The sequence below is a fragment of the Ictidomys tridecemlineatus genome, chromosome 4, assembly GCF_052094955.1.
Source record: "Ictidomys tridecemlineatus isolate mIctTri1 chromosome 4, mIctTri1.hap1, whole genome shotgun sequence".
In the NCBI taxonomy this organism is placed as follows: domain Eukaryota; kingdom Metazoa; phylum Chordata; class Mammalia; order Rodentia; family Sciuridae; genus Ictidomys; species Ictidomys tridecemlineatus.
Window position 1 is genome coordinate 12,380,583 of NC_135480.1, and position 17,976 is coordinate 12,398,558.

The window sequence follows — 17,976 nt, forward strand, 5'->3', positions numbered from 1 at the left end:
AGTGGTTGAGTGTCCCTGAGTTTAATCCCTGGTACCTCTCCAACCCCCCCTCCCCCAACACACACAAAAAAATAAAGACGGAAAGGTCTATTTTTGGCTCATAGTTTCAGAAGTTTCATTCCATGATCAGTTGATGAGGCAGCCAGTTCAGCAGATTTCACACAATAGATGCACACACCCTTGAACAGACCCCAAATCATTGTGCATTTCCGACATAAAAAAGGAACTATGCATAGGGACTTAGATTAGATCCCCAACTCTGCAGAAGGGAAAAAAAAAGGAACTAGTTGTGTTTCTCAGAAATTCACAGCACAGCCTTTAGGATTTAGAAAGCTACTAGAAGAATGAAGATTGAAATTGAGTGAAGTGTGGAGCGTGGGGAACTCATTCTATCTGCACCAAGAACCTGAGGTGCTCTCCCGGAGCCTGGGCCCCAGCCGACACAGCAGACCCTGCAGGCTGGAAGAAGGTAGATGTCCTTCCTTGACTTTGGGGATGATGGATTTCAGTTATTGGTTCTAGAATTCCCGGTTGTAGGAGGATTAAAAAAATAATAATAAGGTCACCTGTCATGGCATAAGCTGGTGTTCTGGATTGGGGTGGGTTGGGTGCTCCCTGAAATGCACATTTAGAGCATTTGAGAAGCAGTCCTTGCTGTAGAGGATGGGGGCAAGGAAAGGTCTAAGGTTTCCTCAAGGCTAACGCTGAGTGCTGTGTGAGGTTGATTATTTTGTTCTCCAAATGCGTGGCCATTGGAAAACCGTAAGTATTATGTTAAACTTTTGGCTAAATATCTTACGTGTTCTCAATGTCTCTTCTTCTATGTCCTTTATTCTCTCCGAATTGTTGTTTTTATAATTCGACAGTTAGGGTCTGCTGCACGCAGAATCTGGGAGAGACAAGGGTTAAGTCAGAGTTCCCAGTCAATGCACTTGGCCCGGTCCTGTGACAGACTGTGGTCTGACCTGGTCCTCCAACAATCTGTGGCCGTATTCATGGGACACCCCACCCACCAGCTGAAGCTTCTGGGGAGGAGATGTGCTAAAGAAAGACACCTTGAAGATGATGAGCATTGTGGAGATCCAAAATAGACTCAGGGGAAAGTGGGCCCAGGACACTCTCCTCAGATGAGGGATAAGACACTCAGAGAAACATTTTACCCAGAAACAAGTGGTCTTTGTGGTCATATAACCAAATGACCTTAATTTGTGGGATTTCTCCCTTCTTCGTGGACTCTAGTGTATTACAAAACAGATTGCTGTCTCAGCAAATGTGTTTTGGGTTTGATTTCTCCTTTATTCCTGTTTTCTATGTTTCCTAGAATGACATTTCTCTAGGGTAGTTCCAGCTATCAACTGATACATTCAGTTCCAGGTTTATAAACGATAGTTTATGTTTTAGACCTCTGTGGCCATGTGTCCAGTTTCTCTGAAACTCTAAAATTCCCCACAAATTCATCCTTATACAATTTTTATTAATAATCATTCCCCCTAATTTATAGAGACGTTAGTTGTTTCTCGGTTTTATTTTTTAAATGAATTTTTAATTCTGTCTCCAAATTATTTTTTGAAATTTTCTACAAGAAAAGAGAACAAGTATTGTTTTGTTTTGTTTTTTGGTTACATTCAATTCCTGTCCTTAACTCTTTTAAATTCATTCATATTATGCATTCCTTGTTTATTACTCTTTTTGTTTTAATTTTTATAGTATTACTTTTTATTATTTATGATGTATCCTTTTGTACTTTCCTTTTATTGCTTTCTATAAATTTGAGAGTATGCTACTAAAACTAATGGTTTAAATTATTAAATTATTTTTTATAAATTTTATGTTTTTAAATTTTAAATTTTATCATTTTATATTTCTCATTATCTGAGCTTCCTCCTACTGATTTCCATCAACTTATTTCTAGATAGTAATGGTGTTCTCTTGATCTGTCAATGATAAATGTAGGTCGATAATTCTTTCCATCTAAATCTGGATCATTTACCTGAATATAGCATGTTTAGACATCACAACATCTTTTGCATGTTGGGCTACCAGTAAGAGAGAACACGCCTTCAAACTTTATTCTTTCATGGGGTCTGAGTGAAGCAGAAGTGATGTCAGAATCAACTGTGCCTTGAAGAACCTCAGTAAGCTTCCCCTCAACATGTGAAGATATTGTGCATCTGAATACAGGGGTTTCTCTCTTTCTCTCTCTCCACCTCCCCTCCTTAATCGGATGCTTCTTCCACTTTCCTGGTGCAAACAGCTATCATCTATAATGGGACCACAGTCCGGAGTTTGCAGATAGGAAGAAATCTGCCTCAGAGTGCCGTGTCCCCCTCTGGTCACAGAAATTTCATTTCTTATTCTAGCACTGTTTCTGTTGCCATGGCGACCGTGCAAGGAACAGACCAGACCACCCTGGAGGCTGGCCCTGCTGTGCATCTGGGACAGTCAAGTGCTCTACGCTCCCAGCTGTGGAAAGAGATGCAAGAGAAGTTCTTGAGGGGAGAACCCAAAGTCCTTGGGGTAAGTCAGTGGTGGATCTGAGAGAAACTCACACACACCTGATCCACCCAATACCAAATACTCTGTTTCACTGCCTGGTAATACATCAACCAGACCTAGAATCATGGGTGCCTGATTTGGGTCTTCAGGCCTTACCATTTGAAAAATGTTAAAATGCTCCATCACATCATGATTTCAATACATTTGAGGTATGATGACGTCCAGATCCACTCCAGGTTGTGGGTCATCCAGGAGAGTTATACTTCACCCGGGTGGAGAGCAGCCAAAGAAGAGGCTCTGGATGGTAGCTGAGGTCCCTGTCATAGGCCTGTCTGGTAACAGATGGACCTTATTGTCCCTCTGTCTCTCTGCTTTCTTTTCTTATCCTGCTCCTCAGAAAATGAAAACAATCTATCCTCCAAGCCCTTGGATCTGGACTCTTAGGTGGATATACCTGAAAGAAATGGAGAGTTAAAGAACAGATTAGGGCAGATGAAAGGACATTGAGAACAGAGGTTATCTCCACTCCAAACTTCAAGCCACTGGGAAAAAAAAGCCATTGTGGACAGTTTGGATTTTTTTTGTATTCCACCATTTTATTATTTTGTCTTGGAAAAATACAGGGTTTTTTGGTGAAATGTGTTATATGTTGACATACACGAGGGCTCATTTTTAACATATTAATATGTATTTTAAATGGACTTTTTAAGAGTGATTTTTAAGTTCACAGCAAAATTTTCTAATATGTACCTACAGATCTATCCTGCTCCAACACATGCATAACTTCCCCTTAATTAACCTCCCTCACGAGTGGTGCGTTTGTTACAATTGATGAATCTAGATGGACACGACATTGTTAGCAAAGTTTCCTAATGGACATGAGGTTTCATTCAGGGTTTTGTACATTTTGTGGCTTTGGAAAACATAGAGTAACATGCATCCACCACTAGCATAGAGACAAACTAGTCACACTTCTTTAAAATTCCTCTGTGCTCTACATATTCTTCTTTTCCTTCCCGCAACCCTTAGCAACCACTGATCTTTTAATGGCGCTATGATTTGCTTTTCCAGAGTTACACAGTTGGACTTAAAAAGCATGTTTTCCTTTATGAGTTTTGGTACATTCTATGTTCAAACAGGATTCCTTCTACCTGGGTCATCACACGTGTGGGCGTGGGCTTGTTCCCAGTATTCCTTTAGTATCTTTGAATGCCCCATGGTATCTGTAGTGATGCCTCCCCTTCATTTCTGGTATCAGTACTTTGTGTCTTGGGTCTTGTTTCCTCCTCAGTTTGCCTGGCTAAATGCTTATTAATTTCATTTAACTTTTTTAAAAACAGCTTTTGGTTTTGTTGATTTTATCTATTGATTTCCCATTTCCATTCCGCTGACCTCTGATCTAATTTTTTAATCATTTTTTTTCTTCTGTTTAGTTTGGAATTAATTGGCTCTCTTTTTTCTTGTTTCCTAAAGTGAAAGCTTAGGTGATGGATTTTAAATCTCTTCTAATTTGTACACTCAGTGCTATGAATTTCCCTCAAAGCACCGGTTTTGCTCCATCCCAAAAATTTTGATAATTTTTTTTTAAAATTTTGGATCCATTGTAATGCATGAGGGTGATTGTGCTCCCACTCCCCTGGTTTTAGAACCCTGTATCCATACATTTGTTCTCAGGTCTCAGACCCCCACTAAGTGTTGTAATCAGCAATCATTTTTTCTTCCCCTGTACACACTCTCCTTTCTTCAGGTTACTTCTCCTTGCTGGAATAATTGCTCCCAAATTCCTGGGTGACCCCTGTCTGAGTGTGTGACAAAGGAGAGCAACCACTGTTGGTAGAAGTAGCATCATGGATATCAGAAAAGCAGCTCAGGGCAGTTTGGGCACGCCCCTTCTAACCTTGAAATCACTGGGACAGTGGTCAATATTCTGAGGGATGATTTGTGGAAAGTTAGCAGAGTTCTTTAGGTGAAGAAAGATGACAAGAGGTCATCTGGGTGTTTGAAAAGGCAGAGAATGAGGGTGACTTAGTGGTTGGAAAGAGGATGTCATGGACACCCTTTTATGGTGAATGACCAGTTTTTGCTTTTTTTGTGTTTTTTTAAATAATTTCTAGGTTGTGCAGATTCTGATTGCCCTGATAAACCTCAGCTTGGGAATAATAATGATGAGTGTCCTGGTGCCGTTTTATGAACCGCACCCCATTTTATTTAGCACAGCATACCCAGTTTGGGGGTCAGTGATGGTGAGTATTTTCTGATATAATTAGAGATAATGTCAATGTTAATATTTTTAATATCCCAAGTTCTGGAATCGTATCTTGACTCTATCCTGTATCTCTTTAATTTTTTTTTTGGGGGTGGGGGAATGCTGGGGATTTAATACAGGGGTGCTTTACCACTGAGCTACATCCCCTACCCTTTTGATTGATTGATTGAAACAGGGTCTCACTAAGTTGCCTAGGGCCTCACTAAATTGCTGAGGCTGGACTTGAATGTGGGGTCCTCCTATCTCAGCTTCCTGAGACACTAAAATTATAGGTGTGCACCATCCAGACCAGCTATTTCTTAATTTTTTTAAAGTCCTGGGGATTGAACCTAGAGCTTTGTGCATTCTAGGCAAGTGCTCTATCAGAAAACTACATTCCCTGACTTGCATTTTTTTAAGTTTGAGAAAGATATCTTAATGTTATTTTAGCTCAGTTTTCTCCTATTTAAAATGATAATAATAATATGTAACTCAGGAAGTTGACAGATTAAATGTTCTATAAACATGAATTAAAATATATGATAGCAGAAAGGAGCAAAATACCAAACTAGAATAAGGACCGTAGTGGCTAATCATTTCCAGGGTTAGTAAGGACTTCATCAAGGATTGTTGGCAGAATGTATCAAACTTTAAATAACTTGTTCTCAAATGAAAGAATAATGGACTTGCCATTATTTGCTTGAACTAATCAAGATTCACTTCTATGGCTGGGAAGGGTTCACATTTCCTTGAAATTCATGAGAAACTGAGCAAAATGAGGGGCTCCTCCTTTTGCAAGGAAGAAGAGACACTTGCCTGATATATAGGCCATGTAGTGTGTCTCACCCATCAACTATCAAATCTTAGGAAATTGTTCTCTTAGAAAATAGAACAGCTGTTATATAAACTTTTATTTTTTCTATGTTTAGTAATACCTACAAGTAAAACGGAATGAAACTAGAACTTTAAAATGTTTAAAAACTTTTCCCCCAGATAAAACACAACAGAGTGATTCCTAAGAATTGAAGGTGAAAATTAAGTATAAAATATCAAGTTTCATCTACTGAGGAGGAAAAAAAATAAAATTTGTAAACTGGATCAATATTAGAATAAGGGAGACTATTTGAATGTTGTGGGGTTTCCACTGACCTGTAAATCTGAGCCTGAGAGAGTTCAAAGTTTTATTATATACCTGGTTTCTGTCCTTCCTCTTCAGTTTCCTGCAGTGTTGCATAATTGGAAGAATTTTAAGAGCTGATCTTCTTCTGGGATGTTGCGCAACACTAAAGGTCAAATACTACTATTGCCAAGCCAAACTTTTATTAAAATCTTACCATGTTCTCGGCACTCTACTTAATATTTTATATGTGTAATTCCACTTCAAACCATCACTCCAAACTTTGGAGGGAGTATTGTCAGTAAGCTCTTGTATGGATAAAGAAACTGGAACCTGGAGAGGTTACGTAACTTGCCCAAAATTATGCCACTGTTTGGTACAGGAATTGGGCTTCAGTAGCGTCATTGTAATCCCATAATTGCACACATCTAACGTGTCTGTTAGTGTTCTGACTCCTCTTTCCTTTCCTTACCAAGCCCGTTTTGGTAACGAATCTATGTAGTTTAGGCTGCCTATACGTGGGGCAGGTTCAGGAGCTGCGTTGGTCCACTGAGGTACCACTAGAGTATTGTAGGTGTGCCCACTAGATGAGCTTTTGCTTAACTGGTCGATTGTCTCTTGTTGCCACCTTCCATTACTTTTTCAGTTTTATTTTCAGGCTCCACCTGTGACAACACCTCCTTTTCCCTTACACTGCACAAGTAACAACACCAAGAAACAATTATGAATATTTATTATTTTGACCTCTTTAGTTACCCCTCCACCTACATGTCCTTGAGTAGAATTCCATAAGCATACAAGTATCCCCTCACTGGTTTATCCAAGTGCTCTTTTGCATTCTTTTGGAATATTGTAGTTTTATTCATATGCATTTTCACATTTTTTGCTAAGATTTTCCCCATGAGATACCTTTGAACACAAAGTGCACATGTATATACAGTTCATCCCTCAATAGCCGTAGCGGGAGGGATCCAGGACTCCTAGAGCTGCCAAAAGGAGACTCTGGGACTGCTCAATTGTCTTAAGTCATCCCTCAGCCCTCCTTATCTGTGGATGTAGGCCTGTGGATCTGGAGGGCCAACTGTGTATATTTTTGCTATGGTTAAATGATATACTTTTATACAATCCTATCTTCAAAAACACCAACACAAATATTGATTATGTGTGTGTGTGTGAGTGTGTGTGTGTGTATGATGCTTTCCCTGTGCCATACTCAATGTTCTTACCCTTTATAGTACCCCTTAATTGTGAATCTTGGATATTTGCTGTTCAACGGATATTCATAAATAATGCTAATTTAGATCTTTGTTCCAAATATTTTTCTTATTTTTAATTATTTTAGTTAATGTATTCAGAGTGATATTGCATATTGCAAAATCTCATCATGATTTTGACTTTAATGTGATGGTCCTCATCTTTCCCTAATAAACATGAAAAAACTTTTAGACTTCCAAAAATGTTCGATCATGTTGTGTAAAATTGAATTCTTTATATTTTACAATTATTTATACTTATTATTTATATTTTACAAATAATTATTTTCAAAATATAAATAATTATATTTGTTAACAACAATGTTATTTATATATAACAGTTTTTATAATTTGATCTTTATTGACAGCAACGGTGAATCTTATTGTCTTATCAATATTGCAAATACAAAGAGCAATTACAAAGTTAATTTTCTTCTTAAATTAATTAATGCCATAAATTATGATAATATTTCAAAGTTAAAAATGCATTTGAAAAAAATCACATATATTCATGTTTTATTTCATGTAATGAAATAGCTAATTCTTTGTGCTACTTTTTGGCCCAAGGGTGATTAAGTTTCCATGAATTATTCTGTCTTGGTATTAGAAGTTTGTAGAGGAGGTTAATCAAACTATTTCACTAAGCTCATCAATTTTGGTATTAATATGAAATTTTGAGACATCTAAAATTGAACTTGAAAAGTATATACAGACACAAACCACTGAATAGTTGAAGTAAAAGACTCTGAGTTGACCTTGGCCATTTTAGCTAAATGGGAGATAATTTCCCAACTGATGAAACCAAATGAACTAATGTATTCTAGTCATCATTTAATAAAAAAAAAGAAATTTGAATTTTTCTTTGCTATTAATTTACTTATTAATTTATTTCTTTGCTATTAATTTACAACTTTTTAAAGATATTTCAAATTAGAATAATTTTCTATTTCTTTTTGTTTTTAATATCTTATTCAATTTGGTACCATATTAGGGTTACTTCATATCTGGAATTTGGAATCTATTTTTCAATGCTTTCAAGCAATTTTTATGTGGGGGGTTGCAGAGTACTAGAGATTGAACCCAAGGGCACTTAGCTACTGAGCCACATTCCCAGCCCTTTCTTATTTTTTGTTTAGAGACAGGGTCTTTCTAAGTTGCTTAGGGCCTCACTTCGTTGCTGAGGCTGACCTTGAACTTGCAAGAGCCACTGGGATTACAGGGATGTGCCACCATGCCCAGCTTCAAGCGATTTTGATATCATTGCACTTAGATATTTTTTGAAAAGTTTGGTAAATCCCTGTAAGAATACATCTGGTAGAATTCCTCTGTTGTTTATGGGGGAAAAAAACCAGTTATTTGTAAACGTATTTCTTCTGTAATAATTGATCTGCTTAACATATCTGTCTAATTTATGGATAACATTTAGTAATTTATGATTTTATATATTTGTTTAAATTTTTCTCCCCCCGTCTTCTTCATCATCTTCTTCTTTTTCCTCTTCCTCTTCTTCTTCTTCCTAGTTTATTATTTCAGGATCTTTTTCAATTGCAGCTGCAATCAGAACTACCAAAGGTCTGGTGAGTAATAGTTCCTCTTTTTTTTCCTGTTCAAAGAGGATGAAGTGATCATCCTCTTTGTCACATGTCAATGGCAGAAAACAGATTTTTAGGTGTAACTTTATTTTATTTTTAAAAATGATTTTTAATTAAAATGTATACATTCAAGATACTCTTGTTGTGTGTGTGCGTATGTTTGGGTACACATGCACACACACACACACAAATAACTGATTGCCACCACAAACAGGCTAATTAATACATTATTCTCCTCCTATAGTTACCTTTTTTTCTGAATGTGATGAGAAAACTTAAGATCTACTCTTTTGTCCAATTTTAAGTATTCATTACTATTGATTATAAACACCACCCTGTGTATTATCTCTCTAGAACATCATCATTCTTTGTGACTAAAATCTTATGCCCTTTGATCATCATCTACCATGTTCCCTTGCCCTTTTGCCCCTAGTAACCACCATTCTACTCTCTGTGTCTATGAATGCAAAGTTTTTGTGTTCCACATTCAAGTGTTTGAATCACTGGACCCAGGTTTATTCCTGTCATTCTAAATGGCAGGATATCCTACACCTAAAAGTCTGAATAATACCCCATTGTACCTATATATACGTGTTGTGATAGGTGTCCACAGTGTGTAAATATTTAGAGATGAGTATCACACTTTCTTTCTCCTTCATCCACCAACTGACACTTCAGTGGTTTCTGTGGCTTGGCTATTCTGAATGACGCTGAGATGAGCACAGAAGTGCAGCTTTCTATGAAATCCTGTTTCCATTTCCTTTGAGTATATGTCCAGAGAAGTGATTTCTGGGTCACATGATGGTTCTATTTTTAGTTTTTTTGGGAACTTTATAGTGTTTACCATTATGGCTGAATCCATACATTCAGTGAAGAAGGATTTATTTTCTCTATATCCTCATGGTTACGTGCTATCTTTTGTCTTTTTAATGATCACCATCCCCAAAGGTAGGAGAGGATACATAATTGTGGCTTTGATTTGAATTTTACACATAATTAGTGATATTAAGCACCTGGTGTTATATTTGCTGGCCATCTGTGCATCTTCTTTGGAAAGAGGTCTATTTTAAATTTACATTTTTATTTGTCTTTGGCATTGATTTGTAGGAATTCCTTATATATTTTGAAAATGTATATATCTTGTCAGTTATACGGTTTGCACATAGTGTTTACATTAGAGACCCAAACAGGGCAATTAGGTAAGAAATAGCAAAAAAGATGAACAGAAAGGAAAGAGATGAAACTATAATTACTTATGGGTGACCCTATTATGGTCATAGTTTATCTAAATGAACCTATAGAAAAATAATGAGGATTTAAACTCAATGGCACTATTTCCCATGTATATGGCCAAAATACAAAAGTCAAATGCATGTGTGTGTATAACACATGTGCATGCATATACACACACATACACATTCAAACACATACTAATGAACAGCTGAATTTTTTTAATGTTAAAATTATAATAACAAAATGTAACCAAGCAATCATATTCAATATGTGTAAAAAGACGTTTATAATGTCTATGTAGGAGCTATATAAAACAAATGAAGGGATAAACTATGAAGAGGTAAAGGAAACTCAATGTTGCAATGATGTCCTTTTTTCCAAATTAATTTCTGGATCAAAAACGACCCCCATTATGTGTAGGTAACTTGTTTTATGGCAACTAGTTAGTCGAGTCTATTTTATATAAAAATCCAAAGGGGGACATATATTCTTATATAGAATTAAGGCCTGAAACCATAAAACTCCTTAAAAAAATAGGGACAAAACCCCTGGAAATTGGTTTAACTATGATTTTGTGGCTGTAAAACCAGAAGCATGGGCATAAAGGCAAAAATAAACAAGTGGAATAACATCAAACTAAAAAGTTCCTGCTTAGCAAAGGGAACAATAAGTAAAATGAACAGGCAGCCGACAGATTCAGAGATATTTGCAAATCAGACTTTGTTTAAAAACTTCAGGAGAAAAAATGAGTTGGAGTTGTCTTTCAAAAGCTATAGTCGAATAATTGGCTGATAATGGAATTACCGACATAAGACCAACTAGTTTGGCAAGGTGAGGGTTCTTCATGAAGATACAGAGGAGCCCTGAGAAGGAATGTCAAGTGGGTTCAAATCTTGAAGCTTGAGACCCAGCCCCTGACAACAGTAGTACCAAGTACTGATGTGGCCTAATACTTATTGACTTATTGATGAGTACATTTCAACTACATCCAGAAAATGTTTTGAGTTTGCAAAAAAAAAAAAAGAAACTCAGAATAAGATTTATTATATAAGAATCATTTAACACATAATGTTCATGCCAATATGTCTTTCTCAAAGCAAAACAAAAAGAAAGAAAGAAAGAAAGAAAAAAGAAAGAAAAAAGAAAGAAAGAAAGAAAGAAAGAAAGAAAGAAAGAAAGAAAGAAAGAAAGAAAGGAAGGAAGGAAGGAAGAAAGAAAGAAAGAAAGAAAGAAAGAAAGAAAGAAAGAAAGAAAGAAAGAAAGAAAGAAAGAAAGAAGCCTAGATCTCAACAAATGTTTTCCTTGGCTAATGGCCATATTTAAATTATTATTGCTCAACAGATAAATAAACTCTAGAGCATGATCAGTATGATCTTTCCAAACCTGACCTTGGTCTATCTCCCTCATGTTTACTGACTTAAACTATTGAAATGTGTCTGGTGCTATAACCCAGTAAATCTTTCACACTTTCCTAAACAATTTTAGTTCTTATAAAAAGTCTCTGTTCTTCCACTGTGAGAAGAAATTATGGAAAAAGGAATACATGGTACAGTGAGAGAATATACAAAAGGCATAGAGGCATGACACACTGGCAGAATATAGAAAATGAGCGGTCAGGTACCTGTGGCAGACACCTGAATGCAAGACACGGATTTCTAGCTAAAATATAAAGGTCTTTGAAATCTCTATTAATTCTGTTCAGAGTTTATGTGCACATGGGAGTCATTGGAAATTTTATCCTGGAAATAACTGGATGATATTAGTGTTTTGACAAGAGAATAAAGAAAAAAAAACATTGAAATCATGGCTACTATTATATATATATATGCAGAGATACAATCTCTACTATAATGACTACTGAAATGATCAAGATAGGATGGTGCTGGGAAAGAGGTGGAGGGCTCGAAGCGATTGATGGAGATACAGCCGATGACATTATTGGGTAGCTTAACTGATTTTTATTCCTTTTGCAGGTCCAGGCCAGTCTAGGATTGAACATAGCCAGCTCTGTGCTGGCTGCGTCGGGGATCATGCTCAGTATATCCAGCTTGAGCATCTTGTCATTTGAGTACCATCAGTGTATCCATGACATGGTGGTGGAGGACTGTTCCCTGATCATGTCCATCTTAACTGTGAGTGCTTCCTTTTGTCTTGGAACACTATGGTTCAAGCATATGGTTGAACCATGGTTCAGGGAGGTGGGAGGTTGCTGGCTCCAAAAAAAGCAAGAAACTTTTTTCACTTGTTGAAGTTTCCGTATGGAATTCGTTTCTTTCCCTTCCTTAACTTCTAGAGACAACCAAGGTCCCTTGCCTTGTCATCCTCTCTTTTAATTTGTTCTTTTTAGTTATAGATGACAGGAGAGTATATTTTGAGATACTTATACAAACATGAGATATATCTTATTCTAATTAGGATTCCCAGTCTTGTGTAGGTCTATGACGTGAAGATTCACTGTGGTGTATTCATAGATGTACATAGGAAAGTTATGTTAGATTCATTCCACTTTCTTTCCTATTTCTACCCTCCATTCTTTCCCTCCCCTTTGTTTAACCCACTGAACTTCTGTTCTTCCTGTGGCCACCCCTTGTTGTGTGATAGCATCTGCATATCAGAGAGAACATTTGACCTTTGGTTTGGGGAATTTGGCTTCTTTCACTTAGAATGAGAGTCTCCAGTTCCATTCATTTACCAGTATAATTTCACTTTTCTTTATGAATGAGTAACAGTTCATTGTGTATACGTATCACGTTTTCTTTATCCATTCATCTGTTGAAGGTTGGTTCCCTACCTTAGCTATTGTGAATAAACATTGATGTGGCTACATCATTAGAGTATTCTGATTTTAACACCTTTGGGTATATGCTAAGGAGTGGGATAACTGGGTCAGATGGTGGTTCTATTCCAAGCTTTCTGAAGAATCTCCATACTGCTTTCCAGAATGGTTGCACCAATTTGCAGTCCCACAGGGTACCTTTTCCCCCACATCCTTGCCAACATTTATTGTTACTTGTATTAATAATTGCCGTTCTGACTAGAATAAAATGAAATCTCAGTGTAGTTTTAATTTGCATATCTCTAATTGCTAGAGATGTGGAACATATAAAAAATATGTTTGCTGATGATTTGTATTTCTTTTGCAGTTTCTTTGTCCATTTACTGATTGAGTTATTTGGTTTTTCCGAGTTCTTTATATATCCTAGAGAGTAATGCAGTATCTTAGATGCAGGAGGCAAGATTTCTCCTATTCTGCAGGCTCTCTCTTCACGCTCTTGATTATTTCCTTCATTGTAAAGAAGCTTTTGAGTTTGAGACCATTCCATTTATTGATTCTTGATTTTACTTCTTGAGCTTTAGGAGTCTTATTGAGGAAGTCAGTTCCTAAGCCAACACATGGTGGAGAATTGGGTCTACTTTTTCTTCTAGTAGGTGGAGGGTTTCTGGTCTAATGTTTAAGTCTTTGATTCATTTGGGATTAAGTTTTGTGCAGACTGAGAGATAGGGGTTCAGTTTCATTCTACTACATATGGATTTTCAGTTTTCCCAGTACCATTTGTTGAAGAGGACATCTTTTCTCCAATGTATGTGTGTGGCACCTTTGTCTAGTACGAACGAGATAACTATGTTCATGTGGGTTTGTCTCAGAGTCTTCTATTCTGTCCCATTGGTCTTCATGTCTGTTTTTGTGCCGATACCATGCTGTTTTTGTTACTGTAGCTCTGTAGTATAATTTAAGGTCTGATATTGTTATGCCTCCTGCTTCACTTTTCTCACTAATGATTGCTTTGGCTGTTATGAGCCTCTTATTTTTCCAAATGATTTTCATGACTGCTTTTCCTATTTTTTATGAAGAATGTCCTTGGAATTTAACTAGGAACTGCATTCAATCTGTAAAGTGCTTTTGGAAGTCTGGCCATTTTGACAAGGTTAATCTGTCTATCCAAGAACATGGGAGATCTTTCCATCTTCTAAGGTCTTCTTCAATTTATTTCTTTAGTGCTCTGTAGTTTTCATTGTAGAGGTCTTTCACCTCTTTTGTTAGATTGCTTCTATCTTCCAGTGGTGCCGTATTTTAAAGTGACTTTGACTTTTGTGTCTTCTGCCTCCTGCTTCCACTTAGCAGGATGCTGTGATTCATTTGGGTTTACTTGAACAGTGCAGGATTATTCTCCCATTTCAGCTAATGAACAACTTTTCCTCCATCTGAAAGCTTAATTCCCTTTGCCATTGATTATTCTCCCATTTCAGCTAATGAACAACTTTTCCTCCATCTGAAAGCTTAATTCCCTTTGCCATTTCATCTAACACATCTACAAGTTCTAAGAATGAGGATGTGGACTGCTTGGATGAATTTTTATTCTGCTTAGAATATTTAAGATGTGAGATTTGATTACTGCATTAACTATATATGGAGTTACTTGTGTTTGAAAAATCTTTACAATTCCCTGCCACCAACTTTTTCAAAGCTCTTTCGTATTCTGTGTCCACAATAGCATTGAGATGTAGAGAACGGGGAGTAGAGGGGGGGGATGATTATTTCATCAGCCAAAAAAAGTGAGAGAATAGGTGACGTACAGTGTTCCAAGAATTGGCCAATGGTTGTTCATAATTAGGAGCCAGAATTCTATACTCCTGGCCCATACTTTTTCTCTTTTGGCATCCTATTAATTTTAAATGTAGGAACATATTGTCCGGATTCCTCATGTTTCTTTGGTATGAATTTATTTTTAGGGTGTAGATGCTGTGATATTCACTTTTAGTGTGCTGGAATTCTGCATTGCTGTGTTCGTCGCTGCCTTTGGATGCAAAGTGACCTGCTGCAACCCTGGTGGGGTGAGTATATTGGCTGTCATTGAAGACATCTCTACCAGTTTTCTATTGCTGTGTGGTTGATTATCTCAGCTTCAAGGCTCAAGAGTCTAAACACAGATTAGCTGCATTCACAGAGCTGGTTGAGCCCATGATCTCAAATGAAGTTTCTAGCCCTCTTCCATGCTCTTGTGGCATATTCCATTCTTGGACTCACAAGACATACTTCTCTGAGGACAGTGGGGCAACATATGTCTCAAGTTCTTTCAGTCTTTTTTATTTGTTTGGGTGTTTGTGGTGCTGGGGATTGAACCCAGGGCCTTGTGCATGCGAGGCAGGCACTCTACCAAGTGAGCTATATCCCCAGCCCTCTTTCAGTCTTTTTTAAAGGGCTCACATGATTAGGTCAGGTTCATCCAGAATAATGATATACTCAAAGCCAAAGTGATCGGTAAACTACTCACAGGAGAGATATCCCATCATATTGACATCATATTACAAGAATATGAGTCACTGAGTGTGATCTTAGAATTCCGCCTGTCACAGTGGCTGAAGAAAGGCTAGGTTTCCCCATCCTTCCTTACCTTCTTAAAAGGCATCTTTTAAAATCCAAAGAAGGGAAACACTTTACAGTGACGAGGTCCCCAGAGAATGCTGGACTTTACTCCGTTGTTCTACTACAAAACCTCCCCTGGCCCTAATGAAGAAAAATGAGGCATCCAACTTCTCCATCAGTTTGTGCACACCTGGCCATTGTGTTACCTGAGGCCTGCAGCAGACCCGCCAGGTGGCTAAGTGGAAAGAAAATCATCCAAAGAGAGGAAAGTGGGAAATGGACAGAGAAGAAACCAAGAAAGAAATTATAGGAATAACAGGGCAGGGGGAGCCTCCACACATTGAGGGTTCCGGAGAAGTGGCTAGTCAAACCTCAACAGCTGCTCATTAGCTTCATTACGCAAAGGCCCTGGGGCAGCACAACTCAGAGACAAATAGAGAACAACAGTTTAATGAGACGGCTCTTGTGGTTCTCATTTCTGTTCTTTGTGCCTCTTTGCCTTCTTTGGAGGCTCCCAGGCCACACCACAACTAACTCCCCCACAGAAGAGACAGGAGCTAAATCACCTGAAGTCTCATAGTGGGTTTTGCATTATTAAGGCCCTAAAAGTGTGAGTTTCTCAGAAATTAACAAAGATTTTGTAATTTCGTGGAATGAGGCAATTTTATTCTCATTGAGAGAAGCACTTGGGCATAGAGGCAGATTTTAGGAACCTTAAAAACTCAACATGTAAGTGTGATCCCTTCTGCTCTGGAGTGGTTGGAGAGCCAGCAGCTGCCGCTCCCTCTACTCTCCTGAGTGAATCCAGGAGAGCCGTGGCTTCAGGACATTGGATGTTTCGTCTCCATGTCTTCCTGCTTCTGCCTCTGTCCCCCAAAGCTTCATGACATGCTGAGTTTGTGGAAGAATATTCCTTAGTTTCCTGATAATTCCTGCCACCCTGGGCCAGTGTGGGTTCGGTGGGACTTTATTGTGGCAGCAGATCCTGATTTGGATGTGCACTGTCATCAGCACGAGTAACCTGGCTTGGAGGAGCAGCCCTGCATTTCCCATAGCACCTGGGTTAGGGGTGACTCCTCAGGGACCATCATCCACGCATAAGATGGATCCACTCTAAGACTCAGCCCCAGCCCCCACATCTCAGGCCCAGAGCATCCCTGGGTGAGGCTCCTGGATCCAGCCTGGTCTGAGCAACGCCTGAGAGTCCACTCTGGATGGAATTCAGAGAGGGGGGTGTGGACGCTGCGGATGACATCAGTGGGCGGGGAAGGCAGACTGAGGTGGTTTGATCTCTCACCTGTGGCACTCTCATGTGTTTCACAGGTCGTGTTGATTCTGCCACCAAACCCTCCGGTGACAGAAAGAGCATCTGCTGCACCTTTTTAAGGAAGTTTGATGTCACATCAAGAGAAAAAATGTTCCAGAAAAATCTATCCTGAATTTTAAGCAAGAACCCCATTTGGGAAAGTACCAGAATCCAACTCTAATCTGTCTCTCTATCTCTGTCTTTCTGTCTGTAAAAGCTCAGGATCATGTTCCCATTTCCCCTCGGGAACTCAGCGATGCATTCCAGTGGAATTTTAGCAGAATATTGGAAGCTGAGTAAATAAATCATGCCTTTGGTGGTCAACAGGACTCGAGTGTCATTCATCCATCTTCAGGGCAGCATCATGGCAAAGAAGCCTTACCTGTGAGGGGCTGGAGGACATTACTGAAGTGGGCACCATGAGTCCTTCATGCAGACCACATATTCCTGCTTCCCTGTCCAGTGCTATTCCTCCCCTTCGCTTGATTGTTTTCATTTTTTGTTTGTTAAACCCACCTTAAAAGACACAGCTCTTTTTTTTTTTCTTCTGGAAGCTGAGCTACATGGATATCTCCCTTCTTTGCCTTCTGCTTCTTCACCTGTGCCACGTAAAAGACCATGGTATACAGGACAGTCAGTCCGTGTATGGGCAAAAGCCATTGATAGACATACACTTGGGTGAGATTCAACGTTTACATTCTCACTCTTTCTCTCTCCCCACCTCAATAGGTTTATATCTTAATCAAGTTTATATCCAGTTCTCTATCATAGACACTTTATAAATATGTGTTGATTCAAAGGATGAATTGACATATATGTGTGTGTGTGTGTGTGTGTGTGTGTGTGTGTGTGTGTGTATCTATTGTCCACTTTCTCCAGCTTTGTATGTGGACAATAATTAGAAAAAGTCGCTTAGGAACTAAGGGCTTTCCATTTTCCTGGTTGAAGATTAGATGGTAATCTGGAAGTTCCATGGGGTGAATCTGAAAACTGGTGTTTTTATGTTAACACAGGTGTTCAACATCGCTTACTGAACATCAGTGAGAATACAGGTGACCTGCTTTATCACTGGCAGATGTGTATGTCTCCAAGTGAACTAGATTTAAAATGAAATAAAATAAGCAGAAACAGCAATCCATGGAGCTGAGATGGGTCCTTGATTCCATGTTGAGAAGCTGGATCTTAAAACCTGTTTCAGTTGTTAGTAAACGATTTTATGGATGAAGTCATAATAATGGAGTGTTTTCCTTTATACATTGAAGTATGTTTATTGTCATTTCTCTTCTTTTGTGAGTTAACGGTTCATATTCTTAGCTTATTTATCTTCTTACTTATTATATATTGATATTTTCATATGAGTGATACTAAC

At 38.2% G+C, this 17,976-nt stretch overlaps 1 protein-coding gene across 1 annotated transcript; it reads left to right on the top strand.

Annotated features, from left to right (window-relative positions):
* The first annotated feature begins 212 nt into the window (after positions 1–212).
* LOC144377018 (membrane-spanning 4-domains subfamily A member 4A-like) lies at positions 213–16,931 on the top strand. Its single transcript, XM_078045954.1, has 7 exons — positions 213–469; positions 2,361–2,517; positions 4,611–4,739; positions 8,632–8,688; positions 11,910–12,068; positions 14,668–14,769; positions 16,625–16,931. Exons 2-7 carry the CDS (start codon positions 2,377–2,379, stop codon positions 16,685–16,687), a joined length of 651 nt encoding a protein of 216 aa, XP_077902080.1. The 5' UTR covers positions 213–469; positions 2,361–2,376; the 3' UTR covers positions 16,688–16,931.
* The last annotated feature ends 1,045 nt before the right edge of the window (positions 16,932–17,976 follow it).

Bases quoted from the DNA above. Each gene is read 5' to 3' on its own strand.
- LOC144377018 (XM_078045954.1), top strand. From the start codon at position 2,377: ATGGCGACCGTGCAAGGAACAGACCAGACCACCCTGGAGGCTGGCCCT. The intron at 2,518-4,610 runs GTAAGTCAGTGG...AATAATTTCTAG, and splicing joins GAGAACCCAAAGTCCTTGGG to GTTGTGCAGATTCTGATTGC. The intron at 8,689-11,909 runs GTGAGTAATAGT...TTCCTTTTGCAG, and splicing joins TCAGAACTACCAAAGGTCTG to GTCCAGGCCAGTCTAGGATT.